General features: G+C 51.9%; 1 protein-coding gene across 1 annotated transcript in view; it reads right to left on the reverse strand.

The window, feature by feature from the left end:
- The window catches only part of POLR2B (RNA polymerase II subunit B), a 138834-nt gene that overhangs the window by 56008 nt on the left and 60359 nt on the right, over positions 1 to 22467 (reverse strand). Inside the window, exons 15-16 of the mRNA XM_085641182.1 lie at positions 16069 to 16267; positions 14446 to 14614 (exon numbers count right to left, since the gene is read on the reverse strand). Coding sequence (XP_085497308.1) covers positions 14446 to 14614; positions 16069 to 16267 — 368 coding nt within the window. The remainder of the gene's footprint in view (positions 1 to 14445; positions 14615 to 16068; positions 16268 to 22467) is intronic.

Below are 22467 nucleotides of genomic sequence, written 5' to 3' on the forward strand. Positions count from 1 at the left end.
GTGTGGGCCAGGCTGTACTAAAGACACTATTTCAAACCACTGCAACGGATACCGGTGGTCGCCGCTAGGGCTGGGTACTGCTATATAATCTATGCAAAAGTGTATAATCTGCAGCTCATATGCCTCGAACGGAATATGCTACTTACCACTATGTATCTGTTCTTGGCATGTAGAGCTGCAGATCTATACACGCCCACCCGCCTCCCCGGCTACCTGTATCCGTTCCAGTCTATCTTATTTAGATACAACACACATGGGTTTCTTACTATTATCACTACGCTCCATCTTTTCCCTGCTGGCGAAAAACAATCTGAGGATGGAGCCGAAGCCCATGCGCAGTACGGACCGAAGGAGGAGTCACCGAACTCGTGACTTCCAAAGACTGTCCAAGAAGAAAAACAAACTGCAAACATCCGGGCCCAACACCAGATGGCGATCTATGCACAGTGTATAGATCTGCAGCTCTACATGCCAAGAACAGATGCATACTGGTAAGTAGCATATTCCTTTAGCATGAGCAAATGTACATGTGTAGATTTGCTCATGCGAAAATCTGAGTGTTTGCAAGTTCACTATCCCTCAAACCACTTTTTCCCCAATTCCAGAAGAAGGTTTACATGCACCATTGTCAGGAGCAAATTTCCAACATTTCTCAGTATGGGAAAAGCTTGGAAAACAGTGGTTGAAAGCCCTTAAAACATGCAATTTAGTAGGTTTGCACAAACTCAAAAGGGCATTCTAACCCGGGGAACTATTGCTAACCACTACCTTCATCCCAAGTGAGTAGATCTGCGGAAACGTGGCAACAGAAGGGGCTTGCAAGTATTTAAACACAACTATGGTATAAGCCCTGGCATAATCAGAAAGGCTATATCAGAGCTCCAATATATTGAGATTGCAGCCATAATTTGTCGCTGCACTACATGGCACCAAAGGGACAAGTGGTTTTTGTTACAGGATAAGTAGATTTATGAAGCAACCTGCCCCATGGACAAGTAGAAATTTTATTAAATTCCACACCCTTGATAGGTAAACCATCCCTACAGCAGGCCTTACAGCCTTAAGGCAGGGTGCACTATACTACTGGTGTGGACATATCTGCATGACCAGATATGCCCCTGTGATGACTAAGTCAATTCTTAGATATTGCAAGTGAACAGGGAAGCCATTTTAAGTACACGTGCTGGACACTGGTAAAAACGAGTTCCCTATCCACATGATAGCTTCACTGAAATCTATGGTGAAGTCAACACCTTTAATTAATAAACCCACACTGATTCCAGTGGTGGATTTATTCATACATGCACCCAGAGGGCACCTCAGAGTTGTCCCAGAAAACCTACCAGTCCCTAGTGTGCTGGATGAGTGGTGTCAACCAGTCTGCCACAAAAGACCAGTCTCTGACCCCATGCAGGTGAGAGACTACTCTCTCTGAGGGCAGAAACAATGCCTGCTCTGGCCGGAGTTGTTGTCACCTCCTCCAAGCAGGATGGCTAAGTAATCGGCATATCAAGGCATGAGGCTTCACAGGCATCTGCCGCCTCCGATATGTGACCACAGCTTCTCCAAACAGGCAAAATACCAACCCACCCTGCCCGGGGCCCATTTGGCATAAGAATAGGTGGGAAATTAGATATGAAGGGAGGCGTGGTGCACTATCAGGCTAGTCACACCCCTATGGTGAGGTGCCTTTAGGAAAATTCTGCCATCTTGGTGATGACAGAAGGAGGAACTCTGGGACAGGATTAGGCCCACTTCCCATAGGAAACGGTCACATAGAGGTGTAGTCATCCCAATGGTAAGCAGCGTACTGGTTACCACCCTTCACTCCCCTTAACACCCCTAAATTTAGAATTTAGACAAGCCCCTGACAACAGGAAAGCTCATTCTGTCGACCTAAGAGGAGAAAGGACACCGAAGAGCAAGTACTGAGGAGCAGCAACTGACTTTGCGCCACCCTTGCATGCCTGCTGTTCCAGACAATTGCACCAAAGATGACTCAACCTCTAGCTGCTCTGCCTTCAAAAGCCTGAAACACCTGCCGGCACTTTAAGGAGCAACCAGCATGTCTTGTGGAGGAGCGGCGCTACTTCTCTTGAGGCATCCAAGAAGTATAGAGAGGACTCCGGGCCACCAAAAACCCGACACTAGAGAACACCGCTGCACCCGTGCCCCCCAGCCGGAGTCAAAGTGGGCCAAACCAACAAGGCACCCCGAGAACCTTTAGAGTCAAACCCCACCTTGGGTTTACCCAGACTGGACTTTCAGTCGCCGCCTGCAGCCACTTTGTTCAGGCCCCCCTCAACTGCGAATGTGTCCTGCAGCACGGACCCGACCCCGAAAGACATCACTACACCTGTGCCTACAGCTTGAGAAGTGAACCGAAAGTGTCCCTACGTGCCCGAACATCTCAAGGACCAAGCCCCCGTGTGGGTTCATGCAGACTGCTGTCCCCCCCACAGCCCCCCACCCCAGCTTGCAGCCGCTTTTTCCCAGGACTGCTTTCCCTTGAAATCAAGGCACCTGATGCTGAAAAGCACCTCTGCACCTGGACGCCCCAGAACCTACCAAGGGGACCTGTTGGTGCTGCCTTGGACCTTGCACCATACTTACCTTAACTCCAGAAAATTGTCCCTGTAAGTTGCTGCTAAGTAGCAGTATATGTGGTTTTCCTTATAGGATAACATTGCCCCATGAGAGACAATAAAAGTGTATTTACCGGTTTCTTCAAAACTGATATTTTAAGGAGTACTTACCCTATAAAGATCTTCTTGTCTAAAAAATAGTTTCGGAAGATGCAGATCGTCAAACATTAGCTAAAGAATAGCCCTGGAGGCCAAACTCTTAGCTATAGAAAATAAAGAATTGTGAGGGGTCTAGGAAACATCTCTGGTGGCACCAAAGACTTAAATAGGGAGAAAGAAGTAGCTTTTGACCCTAAAATTCCCAATGGGAATGGCCCTAAATATACAGAAGGTGATATCACATCAACAAATGGTTACAGCCTTTGAGAGGGCCTGTACGATGGGGAAACTCAACCAAAAGTTTTGGGGCTCTCTTCTTAGAGGGCAGTTTTCAGACAAGTGCAGGGATAAACTCCTGACACTGATGCAGTGTCCTATGACCTCATGAAGGGCCTTAGATTCACTAATGAGGAGTACAGAATTAAGTTCAGGTACTCCGAGAACGTTGAGTCAGTCCTGGGTTGATTTTGTAGACTTTTCAGTTAAAATACTACGTGGCTGGTTGAAGGGAAGTCAGGTGCAAGATTATAATGGGCTTTACAATCTGCTTATGAAAGAACATCTGTTAAGTAACTGTACTTATGAAAAACTGCATCAACACCTTGTAGACCTGGGTTTGGTTTATCCCCAGGTCAAGACTAGCAAGTCCAAAAAGATCCCCAAAAGGCTTGCTCCTTTGACTGATATCAGACAGGGTACCAAACCTCAAAACAAACCCACTAGACACTTCCACCACCTACTGGTGAATGGAATCTCAGCCACTGCCATGAGGGATACCTGCGCCAGTCACACCATTGTACACGATAGGATGGTATCCTCAGACCAGTATACCCAGGTGAAACTAGAAGAATAAGGACTATCCCAGGGAAGGTTACTGTTAGGCCTGTGGCTTTAATACCTCTAGAAATAGCAGAGTCCCTTAGTTGGAGATGGGTAGCCAGTCAGTACAGATATCCCCCTTAATTGTCTCCTTGGAAATGAAGAGGTACTGGTCCAGTGCTAGTCCTCTCCGAAGTATTCTGGAGGAGCTGAACCTGCAGTTAGGACTAGTAGGCCCCAGTAGAAAAGAAAAAGGAGTAAGTGTAGGAAAGGTGGGCAACTTTCAGCCAAGGTTCCAGTGAGCCAAGGAGATTCTGAGCCAGTAGGGGAGAACTCGAAAGTTGGCACTGGTGCAGCACCACCTGACCCACACAAAGTCCTGTCTAGTCGTCAGGCAGCTGTTAAGCAGCAGATGGTGGCTCCTCAGCTATCAGAGGAGTGTGTGGAAGGAGGGTGTTTGCTACAAGATGTAATAATAGCCCACTCAAAAACAGCAGACAGGTCCCCTGAACCCAAAGAAGCCTGTATAAATGTAGCTCCTTCAATGTCAGTGAAGAGCACCAGTTGTGTGGTTCTGGGTACTGACAGTGGTCAGTGGCCTCTACTGGGTGTTCGCCTTTATGGCTGCACTGTTCTTGGTATGTTGGTCTGACCCCCATGACAAATAGCAAGCTATTCCCCTGACTGTTCGTAATGGTGGGTGTAGGACACTGGGGTTTCGCTGCAGTATCCCTCCCCCTCTTTTTGTCTGGTATCAGATACAACTGTGACTGAAGTGAGCTGGGTTCCTGCTAACCAGGTCCCCAGTATCAGTGTTGTTTCCCAAGAAATTGTACAATGTTTTCCTCAATTGGCAAAACCTTTAGCAACACTTTAACTCCCTAGTAAGTGGCACCCATGGTACCTAGGGCCTGAGGTACTAAAAGGAGTCCCTAAGGGCTGCAGCACTAACTGTGCCACCCTAAGGGACCCCCACCAAGCACATGCAAGGCTGTGTGCAGACAAAAGTGAAAACACATGTCACACATCCGGGTGTGCCATGTTCCCCAACACTGCATGTAATATTTGTAAGTCACCACCTACAGCAAGCCTGACAGTCCTAAGGCAGGGTGCTGAATATTACATGCGAGGACATACCTGCAAGATCAGATATGTCCCTGTGCTGGTCAGTCATATTACTGCCAGTACAAGTGACCAGGGAAGCTATTTTCAAACATGTGCTGAACACTGGTGAAAACAAGTTCCCCAGCTACATGATGACTTTACTGAAGATAGGGATGTTTGGTATCAAACATCTTGTCTTGGGGGAGGAGCCTAGCGCTTGACCAAGATGGCCGCGTGAGCTTAGAGCTCCCGAGACCCTCGCGCCCTCCGTCGACTATCCTGACTCAAATCCTGATGGTATGCATGGCACCGTGTTGCTGAGTTGTCAGGGAGGCGATTGATGCAACCCGCGACCGGATCGCCCACCGGGAACCGGACTTATGACTGGCGAAAGATTGCGGCCTAACTCCCGGAGATGCCAGGGGCTAGAGTTGGCAGGATGCCCGACTCCTAGTTGATCAACAACGGCCTGGTGAGGTGTGAACTACCGGACGGAGGCCCTCGCTCTTTCACTTTCGGTTTCGTTCCCTTTGTCTGCCCGGACACTGTCGTGCTCTGGGTGGTTCTATAACCCCAGGGACGCCCGGTGGGCTATTTTGGAAGAACAAGGCGGACCTGCTCACTCCTTATACCTCTCTCTGAGAGGGGACGGTCCTCACTGCATTGGATTGCTTGGAGTCCATTATGTCGGGCAAGGCAGAAGGAGATAGGCTGAAGACTAAGTCCACCAGGCGGGGAACGTATTCCCAAGTTAATAGTATGGACCGCTACGCCCTCCCGAAAACATCGCCGAGTGGATCGAGCCAGGCGCCGGATGCCCAGAAGGAGGACTCGCCTGGGACCCCGGAGCTCTCCCTGCAGGATGTCATGGGCGCGCTGGATGGGATGCAGACTGCGATGGGGAGGCAATTCGAGGCCCTGGCGCATAAGGTGGATGCTATCCTGGTGGATGTCAACTTGATCCGCTCGGACCTGGGCAAGACAAACGAGCGTGTTAAGGACCTGGACCATAAGACCACGGGCCTCGCTGATGAGGTCGCGGACCTGCAGAACGAGGTCCGGAAGCTGAGGGCCGAAAGTGACCTCGCTGCCCGCCGGCTGGAGGACTTCGAGAGCCGGTCCAGGCGCAACAACGTGCGCGTAATCGGGGTCCCGGAGTCCTCGGATGAGGCTTCGGTGGACCTGCTTGTGGAAGATTTGGTCCTCAATCATCTGAAGCCCAAGGGCCTTGGGAAGTTTTTTGCGGTGGAACGGGCCCATAGGGTGCCAGGCGGACGGCCCAAGGCGGGTGCCCCGCCGCGGCCGATTATCGCCCGGCTCTTTCATTTCCGAGATCGGGACGCTATCCTGCAAGCTTCGAGGGTGACGGGCCCAGTCCCCTTCCAGAATGCGTCGGTGAATTTTTACCTGGACTTTACCCAGCAGGTGCAGAGACAGCGACAGAGCTTCCTGGGAGTGAAGCGAAGGCTTCGGGAGCGGGACCTAAAGTATGCCATGCTTTTCCCCGCCAGACTACGGGTGGTGCATGAAGATCGGACATTCTTTTTTGACTCTCCTGTTATGGCCGATGAGTGGCTGGACGCTTTGCCCCGGCGACGTACGGGGACGACGCAGCTGAGCATGGAGACAGTGGCCGGGATGGACAGGGCTGATAACTCAAAGCCGGCCTGACATGATTTGACCATATTTGTAGATTTGAATAGAGTGCAGTAACTGTGGAGGGTTGCGGGAGGACGAGGGGTGCTCTTTTCCTCCCTTGGGGTACTTTTTGTAGATTTTTGTTTTTGTGGGGCGACAGGCACACTGCAAGTTGGGGGGGCTTTTTAAGCTGCAGCAGGGGTGCAGGGTGGGGGGAGTTATGGGGAGTTTGAGTGTGTTGTTGGGGGGGTTATTTCTGCAAGGCATGATGATTATCCTCAGGGCTGTTCCATGGTGGCACCTCGGGTGTGGGGTGGGCCTCTTTCCGTTTGAGGATGGGGGGTAGGGGCCTAAGTGTTATAAGCTGGAATGTTAATGGTTTGGGGGATCGCATTAAGAGGGGGATTGTTTTGCAATTTCTGAAACGATCAATGCCTGACGTTGTACTGCTGCAGGAGACGCACCTCATAGGCAATACGTGCTATGCTCTGAATAGGAAGGGGTATAAATTCATTGCACACTCGGGATTCTCTTCTGGGTCCAGGGGGGCGGGCATCCTCGTTAGAGCATCTTTGCCTTTTGAGGTGGACTCCACCATCGTTGACGATAGGGGGAGGTTTGTGGCAGTGGCGGGGCGGTGGGAAGGAAGGACTTTGGTTTTGGTTTCAGTTTATGTCCCGCCGGCCCTGCAGGCTGCCACATTTGCTGAATTGGGCAGGGCTTTGCTGACTCTCCCGGGGGGTCTGCTGGTAGTGGGAGGGGATTTCAACGCTGTGGGTTCCGGACTGCTGGATAGATACCCGCCCAGGGACACAGGGGGGGCTCAGAAATGGCTTCCAGACCTCCTAGACACGTTTGGCCTGATAGACTGCTGGAGGCTCCGGCACCCCACACAGAGTCAATACACGTTTCACTCCGGGGCGCATGGTAGCCTCTCCAGGATTGACTACCTGCTCACTCTGGCCGCACATGCCTCGTTGATATCCGAGGCGAGGCACATGGCACGTGGTATCTCTGATCACTCGCCAGTGTGGATCCGGCTGGATCTTGGTCGGGAGGGAGGAGGGAGGGTGGCCCCCATTAACCCTTGGTATTTCCGGGACCCCGAGATGCGCAGCGCCCTGGTAAAGAAGGTAGATAATTACTTCAAGGACAACCTGGGATCCGTGGACTCGGCGATCTCGCTGTGGGAAGCTTTTAAGACCGTGCTTCGGGGGGAGGCCCTCTCCCTGGTGGTGACTGCCAAGAATCGGAGGGATTGCGAAGTGCGGCGAGTAGAGGAGGAGATTGCGGCCCTTGAAGGGGATATGGAGGAGGAGGTCACGGAGTCCTCATTGCATGAGCTTTGCTTGAAGCAAGCGGAGTATAGGGACCTGGTGACTGACGCCGCCAAGACCCTCAGTAGGGAACAACAGGGCCGTCTGTATGATGTGGGAGATAAGGCAGGGAAACTCCTGGCGTGGCTGGACAGGAAGGAACGGGTCAATAGAGTGGTGCCAGAGTTGATTGGAGAGGGGGGAGAGGTGATTGTGGAACCTGAAGGGATTGTGGAGTGTTTCGCGGAGTATTTTCATAGGGTTTATTCCTCTGTGTCGGACAGGCCGCCCGAGGACTCGTCTGACCTCCTTCGTGATATCGAGCTGCCCTGCCTCTCTGACATAGATAGGGACGATTTGGATGGCGACATCACGGTTGACGAGGTGGCGGGGGCGATTCGCGCGTTGAACTCGGGTAAGGCCTCTGGACCGAACGGACTGCCGATCGATCTGTACAAACTGTTCCCGGATAGGGTCGCCCCTCACCTGCGCGCCATGTTCTTGGAGGCGCGGGGGGATGGGATCCTTCCGTTGGATCAGCGGCTGGCGTCGATCGTGGTCATACACAAAGAGGGTAAGCCCCGAGATCGATGCGCCTCCTATCGGCCCATTTCACTCCTTAACGCTGAGCCGAAAATTCTGGCCAAACTCCTGGCAACCCGTCTGATTAGAGTACTTGGCGATCTGGTCCACCCGGATCAATCTGGCTTTATCCCGCACCGAAACACAGCATTGAACCTTAGGCGTCTTCATGGCGTCATCGCCAGGGCGGGCACGCTGCGTGAACCGGCTGTTGTGGCATCTCTCGATGCCACGATGGCCTTTGACACGGTGGAGTGGGCATATTTATGGGCCGTGCTGGCCAAGTTCGGTTTCGGTCGCGGGTTTGTGAGTTGGGTCCGGTTGCTGTACGAGGGGCCACTAGCGAAAGTTGTGGTGAATGGTCGGGCATCTGCTCCTTTTCAGCTTGGAAGGGGTACTCGGCAGGGTTGCCCCCTGTCGCCTCTGTTGTTCGCCCTCGCCCTTGAACCGTTGGCTGCGTGGATACGTTGGCACCCGGATATAAGGGGCCTTCGGTGGTCGCCCGATCACGAGGACCGGATTTCACTTTATGCCGATGACATCCTGCTGTATCTTGCCTCACCTAAGAAGTCACTTATAGTGGTCTGTGACGTACTCGCATCGTTCGGTAGGAACTCGGGGCTTGTGATTAATTGGGGCAAATCGTACTTGTACGTTCTTAGTGGCGACGTCCCACCGATCCCTAGAACATGTTCGATACAGGTTGCCCAGCAAGGTTTTGTGTATCTGGGGATTTTTATATCCATGGATCCTGCTGTGCGCTATGAGAGGAACCTGCTCCCCCCCTTGGCACGCTTGAGGCGAGATGTTGAGGGTTGGCGGAGGCTGCCGCTCTCCCTTGTTGGGCGTGCGGCCCTGTTTAAAATGATGTCTCTTCCCCGCTTCCTCTACGCCCTCCAGAACACCTTGGACTGGGTACCGGCTAAATACTTTCGGGAGGTCGAAGGCCTCCAAAGGACGTTGCTGTGGGATGGGAGGCCGCGAATAGCTATTTCAAAGTTGACGCTCCCATGGTACGATGGGGGCATTGCGCTCCCAGACATCCGACGGTACTACTGGGCCACGCAGTTGAGCGCGATCAACCATGGGTTTTATGGCCCTGCCCTCAGCCCTGGGTATGCCATGGATAGGTGGCTGCTGCGCGGCGGCAACTACTACAGGGCGTTGTATTCACGGTCCCTAGACTCGTCCCTCACGGGGCCCACAGGTGTGGCGGTGCGCGTATGGAAGATGGCGACCGACTCGCTGGGCTGGAAGGACAGGCTAACCCTTGCTACCCCATTGTTTGAATCGGAACGGTTGGGAAGACTCTGGCATACGAAGGGCTTTGATAAGTGGGATCTGATAGGGATATCCAAGGTGGGGGATGTGCTGCATAAGGGGAGGGTGAAGTCTTTCGAGGAGTTGCAGACTGAGTTTGAGCTAGGGCCTTAAGAGTATTTTAGGTATATCCAGCTGCGTCACGCCCTCCGATCAGTCCTAGTGGAGGGTGAGAAGGTGCCGGAGTCCTCCCCCCTTGAGGACCGAGTCCTCGATGGTCACATGCCCGAGAGCACGATTTCGCTCATATATAAGAAGTTGATAAACGTCCGGGCAGACTTGCTATTGGGGCTGAGAGAGCAGTGGACCAGGGATGGCCTCGAGTTGGATAATGAGGACTGGCAGTCAGCGGTTTCTTCGCCTAAGGAGGTTGCGATCCCGTCGCGTCTGAGGCTGGTGCAGCTCAAAATACTGCACCGGGTGTATGTTACGGGGCCACGGCTGGTCCACATGGGATTCTCGGAGGATGGACTGTGCAGAAGGGGCTGTGGTATGGTGGGTACTTTCCTGCACATCATTTGGGAGTGTGGGGTCATTGTGGAGTTCTGGAGGAGAGTCCATGTAGTCATGGGGGAGGTGACGGGCATTGTGATACAGCCGGAGGCGCGGTGTTGCCTCCTGAACGTATGGGGGCCCACTGATCTTGATGAGGCGCAGACCCAATGGGTGACTCTGGGTAACATGGTGGCTAAGAGGGATATAGCGCGATTATGGGGCTCCTCGGGTCCCCCTACACTGACCGCGTGGAAGGAGAACATGGATTGGAGCATGTTTAGGGAGAAGACGGTCTACTGCTCTAGAGGTCGCCCCCGGAAGTGGCACGCCATCTGGGGGCGGTGGAACCAATATAGGGGGGGAATATGTCTTGCCCCGGATCTGGAACCTCCCGAGGAACAGCTTTCCCCCTGACCTACCTTCCAGTACAGTTTGGTCTAGGTACCCGTTCTGGGCCTCTGCTGCTCCCCTTCTTCCTCCACACACAGTCTTATAATTAGTAGATGAGTGGGGTCCTGCCTCCACTGGGGGCTTTTGCCATGGGATTTCAATGTTCTGCCTTGCTGGGGTTTGTGGTGTGTTTTTTCTGTGTTTATTTAAAAATTGGACCTTTGCATTACTCTTCGTACTGTACCTGGGACGCATTACTGTATCTAACTTGCAATGCTGCCGAACCTTCGGGCTGTCGGCTGAATAGCTGTGTCCTGAATTTCGAAATAAAGGTTTTCAAAAAAAAAAACAAAAAAAAAAAAAAAAAAAAAAAACATCTTGTCTTGATAAACACACACTGATTCCAGTGATGGATTTACCAATACATGCACCCAGAGGGCTCCTCGGAGGTGCCTCCCGAAAACCTACCAGCCTCAGGTGTGTTCCCAGACTTGTTTCTGCCAGCCTGCCACCGAGACACTGTTCTGACCTCCTAGGGTGAGAGCCTCTGCTCTCAGGAGACCCAGAACAATAGCCTGTCCTGGAAGAGGGTATAACCCCCACGTCCCCTTCCCACTGGATGACCAGCTGATTAGCCTTCCTAGGCCGGCAAGCTTCAAAGAGCTGCCAGCTTTGAAATGTGAATCTGGCTCCCCTCACAGGAGAGGAAGCCAACTCCCTTTGTCCAGGACCCCCTTGGTACCTAGACAGGCAGGAAAAAGTAGCTAGTCAGGTCAGCCTGCCACCTCTAGGCCAGCATCATCCCTATTTTGGGCTACACTGAGATGGACATGATTTTTCAGAAGTAGCAATCTTTGTGATGGCAAACTTAGGAATTCTGGGACATGGTTATGCCCACTTTACACAAGAAGTGGTCATATAGGGGTGAGTAGTGACCCCCAGAGTCAGCAGCCCATTTGCTACTATACTCCCCCAACGTCCCTAAATCCAGTAATTAGGGGAGCCCCTGGCAACAGAAGAGCAGATCCCGACGACATAAGTAGAGGGATGACACCAAAGAGCTGCAAAAGCAGAGAAGAGGAGAAGCAGTTGACCTTGTACCAATCCTGCCAGCCTGTGTGCAACCCTCATCTAATACGGCACCAAAATCGACTCGTCCTGCAGCTGCGACTGAAGAAACTTGGGAGGACTGCCTGCCTTCGAAAAAGACTCAAGACCTCCCGTGAACAGTGCATCTGTTCTAAAGAACCTCCAAAAGAGAAGCCTTTGTGGTTTCACCTCTCCTGGACTCCCAACGTTGCCTGCACACTCTGAAACAGGCCTCCTGTACCACGACTGCTACGGTAAGGAAATACCTGACACCTAATGACACTTCTGCACCCGTCGCCGCTGGGCCTTGGAGAAGAGGATCACAGGTGCAGTTCAGATCATGTTTGGGAGCTTCCATACTTAGTGATGTGGGACACTTTTACTTGAAATGGTGCAATATCCTGGTCTAAATCAAGCGCACACTGATGCGGTTGAGGCTTCTGCAGACAGGGACAATGAACTCTGTTACAAATAGTGCGCTTTTCCTACAGCGGACACTAACCTGTGTATACCAGAAAGAGCCTGTATGCCTTACAATGCTAAGGGCCTTGTGGCAGGACTTTAAGAGCGGTCAAGGATTATGCCACAGGCTGGAGCAGTGTGCAACTCAGCCCACCAGACAGCACCTTCAGGGTGCACTGACTGCCACTTCATTTGCGGCTGGTTTGCCTCTGCACCCAATCTGTAATAAGGGGGAAAACACACCCTAATGTAAATGGTAGCACACATCGGAAGTGCACTTTGGGAATCCATATCACAGAAGGGGCTGGTGGTATTTAGTATTAGAGACTCCTGATGCAGGGGCAGATGCAGTCATCAGTAAAAACGTGCAGCACAATTTATTTTAGATGCAACTCTAGGGTCTGAGCTATGATCCTATGCTGCGAGAAGTTAATATGCTACTAGTGGTCAAAAACATGATCGGCATATCCATGAGAGGGAGGTGGGGGGCGTGCTCACATGAAATCTTACACAGCGTTAGCAGAGAAATTTCAGTTCCATAAGCCCCAGTTCTTCCACTATTTACAGCTCAGGCATGCCTTGGAGAATTATCGCTGTGCTCTTGAAGCGGTCCCAGAATATAATTCACCAGAGGCTAAACTGGTAATTGAGGATTTGGGAGAGAAAAACATTACTAGGTTTCACCACCCATTGCTGATTAATTCCCCGGACCCACTGCTGGCCTAAAAGCCAAATGGGAAGAAGATGTGAGCTCAACAGACTATGATGAGTGGTTGGAAGCCAAGATGGCAGGGGGTAACAAGGCAATCTCTGCCCGCCTCAGGTTGATTCAGTTTAAATATCTCCATGGATTTTGCTATACCCGTCTGCTTATGATGGGAAAAATGTCAGACCCCATACTGTAAAAACCCTTGGGACACATATTTCTATGTCATCTGGGAATTTCCAAATATACCGCAATACTGACTGGAGAAGAAACTATGACTGTGGTGGTGGAGCAGGAGACAGTTATACATCATTATGGAGGAGTTGGGAGGCGGGTGTAACGTCAGAACCCTTGTCGGAATGGGACTATTAATAGCCATTGCAAGAGACACTACTAGACATTGCCGGTTCAAGGCGGCTTCATCAGAGAGGGAATGAATAAGACAAATGAACTCAGCGCTACACCTTGGAGGTATTAAACAAAGCCCGAGGATGCCCCCTAAAATTGCCAAAATGTGGGCCAAATGTTTGGACTATTCACATAATTTTTTCAAGTATGTATGCATGCAATGGCTGTAAGATGCTTTGAATCGACTCATATTTTACCATTCGCCTATAAATATGAGGTCAGATGCAGAGTACGACAAATTAGATGTGTATTCTTGTAATGGCTGGTGTATGTTTATTATTAAAAATAAACAAGTTAAAAAAACTTGGAACTTGCTAGACACTGAAAAATTGATTCACTGCCTACGAACTGCAAGAGACGGGTTTAAAACCTCCTTTTATTTACACATTTGAGGGCTCGCTCATATGCCAAATGATTGTAATTGTCCTTCCACAACTGAAGCTAAACAATCATTATTTATGGTTTCTGATTGTTGATGGATTTATAAAATTATACTTCTTGAATCTGCGTGGTTTCTGAAGGCACTGCGCTAAAGAAAAAAATGATTGCTACAAGTCCAAGAAAGTGCTTTTAAGAGAAAAAGCTAATAAGTGCGTTCGCTGGGAAAAATGGGACTGCTTGCGTCGTTGAGATTGGAGTTTGAACATAAAAACTGAAAGTCAATTTTTTGAATCAAGAAATGAGCAAAGATGCAAATTCACTTAAATCATCACTTGGTCAGAGAGCCCTCAATATGTGGCTCCAGAACTTTGGGATATTTCAAGCAGCCACTGCTGGCAAAGGACAACATGGAGACATACAGGTGAGGCATCTGTCGTCATGGACACAGCAAAGTAAAGTTAAGCTCCACATAAGAGCTTTGGCTAATACACCTTGGATGCAAAAGGCCATAACCAAGACTTATATAAAAAGGGAGGTTGCGAAAGCAAACCTTTGCCTCATGCCTGTCACTCAAAGACCAAAGAGGTTAGTGGGAGATACAGTTGGGAAAGAACTATAATGCAGACACAACAGTTTTAATATAGCGCCATGTCCAATTCTTAGCACTACTGTATAGCAACATTCTTGTACAGGATTCTTAATTCACAAAGGCTTAGAGGATTCAGCTCCTTCGCAATTGAAAATTAAGTTCAGTTGCATCAGCAGTGCTGGGTGGAGTCTGTTCCATGCCCAATGCCTAGTGTTCCCACTGATATAAACTTTGAGGCAGAATGTAAGCACATTCAAATATACATAAATTGAAAAATACCCACACAATCTGCTTTAAGTGACTTTAAAGTTTCTAGGTAGCCACTATTTTAGGCCATATGATGCAGCTATACACAAAGCAATATAAACGATTTCTATCTATATGTACTCAGTAAGGCCTTACCGGCTGGCAGCTCTCGGAAGCGCAAGTACTCCATGGAACGTGTAGTTACCAGTGGCTTTTGTGGATAGTACAAAACATGGGCCAGTGTGTCCATACGAACATGAAAGTTTGTAATGTATACTCCCATGGCTTGCTTCCCCATAGCAGACTGGTAAGTGTTCCTAGGAGACTGAGAGAACAATTAGAAATTGTTAAATGTAAAATAAAAAAAATTAAAAAAAACAAAGTGAAAATCAAAATGTGTACATTCACAACAAAGTTTTAATCACTGGAATTGTGTTGTCTACATTCACTTTTAGTGAGGAGCTCAGCAATTTGTAAAAAGCATGATGTTCAACTGCTCCAGTATTCACCAACCTCTGTAAAAATCCAGATTTTTTGCTTTCAACACACTAGGAGTCAAGTTGGGGAAAGAGAGTGGGAGCTGAGATATTGTTTGCACTATCTCATAGCTATCCAAAGATAGCACATAGATAGACCCCCTCTCAGCCAGCAGTGTGCAATTCTTTAGGGACTGCTGTGGGGAGGTCACGTTGCACTATGGCACTAGCACACTGCGCCAAAGGGCCACCAGTCATCAAGGCAGGAAGTAGACATACGTAGAAGCACTTCAGCACAAAATCATGTGTGTGCAGAAGTGCTTTTCCAGAATGATAGTCCACTCCAAAAACTAATAAAACACACATTAGGTTGCATGGGTGGAACGGAGACAAACATTTGACAATAGTGTTTATTTACAATTGCAGCATCTGTTGCTATAAGGAGCAAACTTTTTAAAGAACGGGAAGTGAGGTACTAAAGAAGGCACGGAAGGAAGAAAAGATGAAAGAAAGATAAAGACTGAAAAAAAGTGAGTGATGTAAGGAAGCAAGCCAGAAGCGATGCAAGAAAGGAAAAAAATAGAAAAGGCTAATAGGGTTTTTTTTAAAAACCTACTTTCTTAGAGTTAGAATCTTAGTTTACTCCCACTGAACCATCTGGATTTGTAACAGGAAATCCCACGACTTAACACACAGTGACCTGACCACATGAAACAAGGTGGCAACCCTATACAATAGGAATGAGTTGTAGCAACCTATGAACCAGAAGATCTAGGTGTTAAGATAATCTTAGGAACTTGACAAAAGTAAAGTGAGATGCCTAAGCTCATGCATCTTCCTGCACTTCAGTTCTGCCAAATCCAGAAAGCACATAACAGGAAGGGCAATTAAATCTGCCAAAGACAGTGCAAATTAAAAAGCAGCCCATAGAAAACTGTTTTTTATCTGAGAACAGACAAATACAAGACGAACAGTAGCAATATAGTTTCTTCACACAGAAACCAGTGGTGTTCTGGAAGTGCCACAAGAAAACATACTCTGTGTCCTGCGAACAAGGCGTGCCTCACATTTGTGATGCATATATAGTGTACAAAAAACATACAAAGACCAAATTCCGATAGCATTTAATGCAGAATACTCTGGTATAAATGTCAAAGCCTGAAAGGAGAACCTTGTATTAGGGGGTGTGGTGGCCACAGGAAACAGTCTCACTAAATTGTAGAAACTCGAAAGCTGAATGCATAGTCCACTAACCCCATCATGAATGCATGAAATATCTTAACCACTCTGAAGAGGAACTCACCTGATTATGATCGGGAAATGGTATAATAGATGCACAGACACCAAGAATCATAGAAGGATGAATCTCACAATGAGTGTAAGTTGAGCAGTACGCCACTCCCTTTTCCTGCAAGTCATCGGGAGTCATTGCCAGCATCACAGTTTCTTCTTCAAGTGTATCAATGTACTCGACTACACCACTGGCCACAAGATCCTGCCAACTAAACAAAAGAAACAACTTAGCACAACCACACTAGAAATTAAAATCATTACTGGGCATGATAAACCATACCCAGAACAAAAACCAAAACAAAAAATCTCTTCAAAGGGATCTTGGTCATAGCACCTTTGAGCTCTTCAGCATCTGAGCCTTGAAGGTGCAGGTAAAACCCAGCTTCTACACAAGCATACTTTACCGCACCACACTCGTACATATATCGGAAATTCTGGTGGAGCACCATATTCTTTTTTTTTTTTTTTTTTTTTGGAAACCGTTTATTGCATTTTGAAAAAGTTACAGGTATGGGCCTACAACCACCCGGCCGGCCGCTAGAGTGACAAAAGCATACGACATACATACAGTAAGAGTCTCTTGGCGGTGCAGATTGGTAAAGCAGGAGCCATCAATAGCGCAGGCCGCATAACTCCAAGCCCACAATACGGTTTCCTTTTATCAAAACAGAACAACACAAAAAAACCACACCCGCAAGGCAACCCGCAATCCAAAGTGACGGCACGTGCTCCGCAAGTGGGGGATCCCGACCAGCAGCAAAACTCTGAAGAGGGGAATGGGAGTAGATCAGGGACTGGGGAACCACATGCCCACGGCTGAGGGAGGGGGGTCGGCTAGGGGGACGGAGCTGGCGAGGCAGCCAGTAGCAGTGGCGGCTCACAAATACCCCCGCGGTAGGCGTTCCAGGGGCCCCAGATTTTCACCCACGCCCCAGGCTTACCCCTCGCCACATACACCACCTTTTCACGAAACATACACCAATCCATATGTTCTTTCCAGGCCAACACCGCCGGGGGCCTCTGGGATCCCCACAATTGGGCAATGTCACGCTTAGCTATCATGTATCCCAGAGTCACCCACCGCGTCTGCGGGACCGAATAGTCATTTGGTTCCCACACATTCAGCAAGCATCTCCTCGCTTCAGGCAACAGCGCGACACGCGTAACCACACGCAGAACCTCATGCACACCACGCCAGAATCTCTCCACCTTTGGGCACTCCCACAGTATATGCATGAAAGTTGCCAAAGCACCACAGCCACGCTTACACAATCCGTCACCAGCAAAGCCCATACGTAGAAGCCTTGGCCCCGTCACGTAAACCCGGTGAAGGATCTTAAGCTGGACGAAGCGAAGGCGAGCCGGGATGGCCACCTCCTTCGGAGAGGCCACCGCGGAAATCCAATCCTCGTCGTCCAGTTCCAGCCCGTCGGCAACCCAGGCCTCGCGGAGACTAATCAGCAGGCACGATCTGTCGTTGATCAGTTTTTTATATATAAGGGAGATTGTGCTGTCTGGAACATGGCCATCCAGCACTCTGTCCTCCAGGGGGGAAGACTCCGGGATGGACGCGACATCCGGAAAGACGGAGCCCAGCGCGTGGCGGACTTGTAGGTACCGAAAGTACTCACTGCCTTGCAGCTGAAACTCCGTCTGCAGCGTCTCAAAAGTTTTGAATCCCCCCCTCGTCCAGAGATCTCCCACCTTGCTGATTCCGATCGTCTCCCACTTCTCGAAGCCCTTCGATGTCCACAGGGAGCCCAACCTCTCAGACGCATATAGCGGTGACGCCCGGGTCAAACGGTCCTTCCACCCCATAGCTGCATTAGCCGCGTGCCAGACACGCACCATGACACGCGTCGGTCCCGTCAGACGGGAGTCGGGCGCGCCAGAGTAGAGCGCTCGATTGTAATCGCCACCGGGCAGGAGCATCTTGTCCATTTCAAATGCCGGGTTCAAGGCGGGCCCGTAAAGGCCATGATTAATTGCAGCTAGTTGGGAGGCCCAGTAATACCGTTTAATGTCCGGGAGGGCGACCCCCCCATCGTACCACGGGAGCGTCAATTTAGCCAGAGCAATGCGCGGCCTCCCGTCCCAGAACAGGCGCCGCTGGAGGCTCTCCACCTCACGGAAGTAGCGCGCCGGAACCAAGTCCATAGTGTTCTGGAGGGCGTACAGAAAGCGCGGCAAGGACATCATCTTAAACAAGGCCGCTCGGCCAAGCGGCGATAGCGGAAGACGCCGCCAACGCGCAACGTCCTCCTTCAGGCGCTGGAGGGGGGGCAGCAAGTTCCGCTCATAGCGGGCCTCCGGGTCTAGGGTAATATATATACCCAGGTACCGGAACCCCTGGGAGGCAATCTGGATCGGGCAGTCCCGTGGTAGGGCCGGAGCCTCCCCGGAAAGCACATATACGCAGGATTTCGCCCAGTTGATGACGAGGCCTGAGTTACGACCGAAGGAGCGCAAAACATCAACCAGGACAATCAGCGATTTACGCGGGGAGGCGAGATACAAAAGGATATCATCGGCATAGAGGGACACGCGGTCCTCATGCTCGGGGGTCCAGCGGAGACCACGGATAGAAGGGTGCCACCGTAGCCACTCCGCCAAGGGCTCCAAGGCCAGTGCAAACAGGAGCGGCGACAAGGGGCAACCCTGACGCGTGCCCCGCCCCAGCGCGAATGGGGCCGAGACTCGCCCATTCACCACCACCTGCGCCAATGGGCCCGAATACAACAATTTGACCCAGCTAATGAATCCCGGTCCAAATCCAAATTTCGCCAGCATCGCCCAGATGTATGGCCATTCAAGCGTGTCAAACGCCATGGTGGCGTCTAAGGACGCCAAGATGGCCGGCTCCCGCACAAACGGGACACGCGCGAGCACCCCGTGCAAGCGTCGCAGATTAAGAGCCGTGTTGCGGTGGGGTATAAAGCCAGATTGGTCTTGGTGGACCAAATCGCCCACCACGCCGACCAACCGGTTGGCCAACACCTTGGCGAGGATTTTGGGCTCCGCGTTCAAGAGCGAGATCGGCCTATAGGATGTGACCCGCTCACGGGGTCTCCCCTCCTTGTGGATCACCACGATTGTGGCCAGACGCTGGTCCGGCGGGAGGGAACCCTGCGAGTGGGCCGCCAGGAACATCGCGCGCAGGTGGGGCGCTAGTACATCCGGGCGTAGCTTGTAAAGCTCGATGGGGATACCATTGGGGCCCATGGCCTTGCCGGATGCAACCGAGCGAATAGCCAGGGCAATTTCGTCCGAGGTGGGAGGAGCGTCCAGCAAATCCCTGTCCTCCACCGTAAGGGAGGGCAGCGCGATGTCCCGAAGCAGGGCATGGGAATCTTCCTCCGAGCAGGGGGAAACCGGGGAGTACACCTCGCGGAAGTAATCCGCGAAGCAGGAGACAATGGCTTCCGGCTCGGTGACACACGCACCATCCATCCTCTCAATCAAAGGAACCACACGACTCGCTCTCTCCCTCTTATCCAACCACGCAATCAATTTGCCAGCCTTATCACCCACATCATACAATCGCCCCTGCTGCTCTCTACTGAGGCCCCTGGCCGCCTCCGTGACGAGGGCCCTATAGGCCGCCTGCTTGAGGTGTAGAACATGCAGCTTGGCATCCGTTACCCCGCTCCCCAGGTCACCCTCCAGTTCCGCAATCTCGGCCTCCACCCGGGTCACTTCCTCCCGCTCGCGCCTCCGGGCATGGGAGATAAAGGAGAGGGCCTCCCCTCTGAGAACTACCTTAAAAGCCTCCCACAGGGAGATGGCCGAAGGGACAGACCCCACATTCTCGTCAAAATATCGCTGTAAGGATTTGATCAAGTCGGCACGAATGGTGGGGTCGCGCAAATACCATGCATTGATTGGAGCCACCCTGTCCTCCCCCCTCGGGAAGACATCGAAATGTAACAGCAATGGGGAGTGATCTGAAATACCCCGCGCCAGATGGCACACCTCCCCCACCCTCCCAGCATAGGCCGCCGGGACAAGGATGTAATCAAGCCGCGAGAGGCTACCATGGGCACCCGAGTGGAAGGTGTATTGCAGCTGTGCGGGATGCTTTAGTCGCCAGCAATCCACCAGGCCCAGTGTGTCTAAAAGGCCGGACAGCCACGCCTGTGCCCGTGGGAGGTCCCTAGGGGGATGACGATCCATAGACCCAGAAGCTACCGCATTAAAGTCCCCCCCCAACCACCAGCAGGCCACCCGGAAGGTCCAGGAGGAGGCGCCCCAGGTCCGCAAATGTAGTAGCTTGTAACCCAGGCGGGACGTACACTGATATAAAAATAAACACTCTACTCTCCATTCTACCCACCAGGACAGTGTAGCGTCCCCTCTCATCATGGCGCACCTCATCAATCTCCAACGGGAGCGAGTTCTTGATCATGATACCCACCCCCCGCGAGCCCGAAGTGAAGCCCGAATGGGCCACCAAACGATAGCCCCGCCGATTCATTGCATGAAAGGAGTTACCTATAAGGTGTGTCTCCTGCAGGAAGACAACATCTGGTGAAATAAGTTTCAAGTACTGCAGGACCACACCACGCTTAATCCTATCCCCCAGGCCGTTAACATTCCATGACAACACAGTCAAATCCCTACCCCCCATCGTACGTAGAAGCAATCAGTCGTCCCCCACAGAGCATCTTGAGAGCAACAATACAGTAGCGGGTTTGCCTTGCGGTGCAAACAAACAACACACCCCCCCCACCCCCCCAACCCAACAGAACTCCCCCCTCCCTGCACCCCTGCATGAGCCCAGACAGCCCCCCCAAAGTGCAGTGTGCCTGTCGCCCCATAAATGAAAACTAACTAGTCCCCCAGAGGAGGAGGGAAGCCCCCAACAGACCCCGAACGACCTCCATAGGAGGGGAACATATACGATCAATAAATGATAAAGGAATGTTGTCCAGAGCAAGGCCTATTATTCACCCCTCAATTCTGATCCGGCGGGCCCTCCCCGCCGACCGCACCCCCCCCACCCCCTCGGCCCCGATCTCCTGGCAGAGTGTCCAACCAGTCCCCAGCCGCCTCGGGCCGGTCAAAGAAGTGCGTGCGACCATCCACCTCCACCCTCAGCTTAGCTGGAAAAAGCATTGAGTACTTAAGGTTCAGGTCCCGTAAGCGACGTTTAACACCGAGAAAACTCAGTCTCTGCTTTTGGACCGCCGGAGTAAAGTCTGGGTAGAAATGCACATCCATGTTATCAAGCTTGACCGGTCCCTGTTGCCTGGAGGTCTGCAGGATAGCGTCTCTGTCCCGAAAATTAAAAATCCGGGCAATGAGAGGCCGTGGCGGGGCACCGGCCTTAGGTCTGCCCCCAGGGACCCGGTGAGCACGTTCCACCGCAAAAAGCTTACTCAGCCCCCGGGGCTGGAGATGGGTAAGGATCAGGTCTTCCACAAAAAGATCTGCCGCCTCCGCCTCTCGTCCCTCCGGCACCCCCACAATACGAACATTATTCCTCCGGGCCCGACCCTCGGAATCCTCCAGTCGCCGGTCCATCAGGGCGCTCGCCTGGCCAAGCCGGCGCACCTCCTTCTGGAGGGCCACCACATCCGTCGTAAGGCTCGTTGTAGTGTGGGCCAGGGAATCGACCCGGTCGGTCGTTTTGGACAAGTCAGCCCTCACGAGGCTCACATCCACAAGGACCGAGTCTATTTTTTGCGCTAGGGTGTCGAAGCGCTGGTCCACCGAGGCCTTCATCTCTGCGATGGCGCCCATGACGTCCCGGAGGGTCAGATCCACCGGCTGAGCAGATGCCTCCGTCGGGCCCGCCGGGGATGTGCGCGATGTCTCCGGAGATCCCTTCTGGAGAGTGTAGCGGTCCATACTGTTGGATTGGTGCGCCGGGCCACGGCGGGTCGTCTTCACCTTCGCCCGGTCGCCATCTTGTTTGGTGGACATGCTTGCTCTCCCACCGTCGTGCCAGTCTCCTCGAACGGGCCGATAAACCAGTTCACGGGTTCCGGGGGGGGGGGGGGCGACCACTGGACCGCAGGACGACCCACAGCCGGCGGGCCAGCCGGGCACCTGGACAAGGCCACACCACCGCACCCCGCTCCGCAGCCCTACCTCGCTTGAGGGCAAGGCGGGCGCAAAAGCGAAAGTGAAAGCGCGGGGTACGCGAGTCGCCCAGCCTTGCCCGCCGCTGTTGTTCACTTTGTCCCCGGATCGCCCCACTACTCCAATCCGGGGGGTCGGCGCGGAGAAGGCCGCAACCTTCGATCGGTGCTCCCACCGGTGTCCGGGGTCCGATTCGAACCCAAAAAACGGGTGGCGCCTCAGCTCGGGTTCACCGACACAGTCCCCTCAACAAGGACAGGATATCACCAGGATTAATTCAGGAGGTCGCGGAGGTCCTCGGGAGCCTCGCACCTACGCGGCCATC

Source organism: Triturus cristatus, chromosome 2_2 (genome assembly GCF_964204655.1).
Source record: "Triturus cristatus chromosome 2_2, aTriCri1.1, whole genome shotgun sequence".
Classification (NCBI taxonomy): domain Eukaryota; kingdom Metazoa; phylum Chordata; class Amphibia; order Caudata; family Salamandridae; genus Triturus; species Triturus cristatus.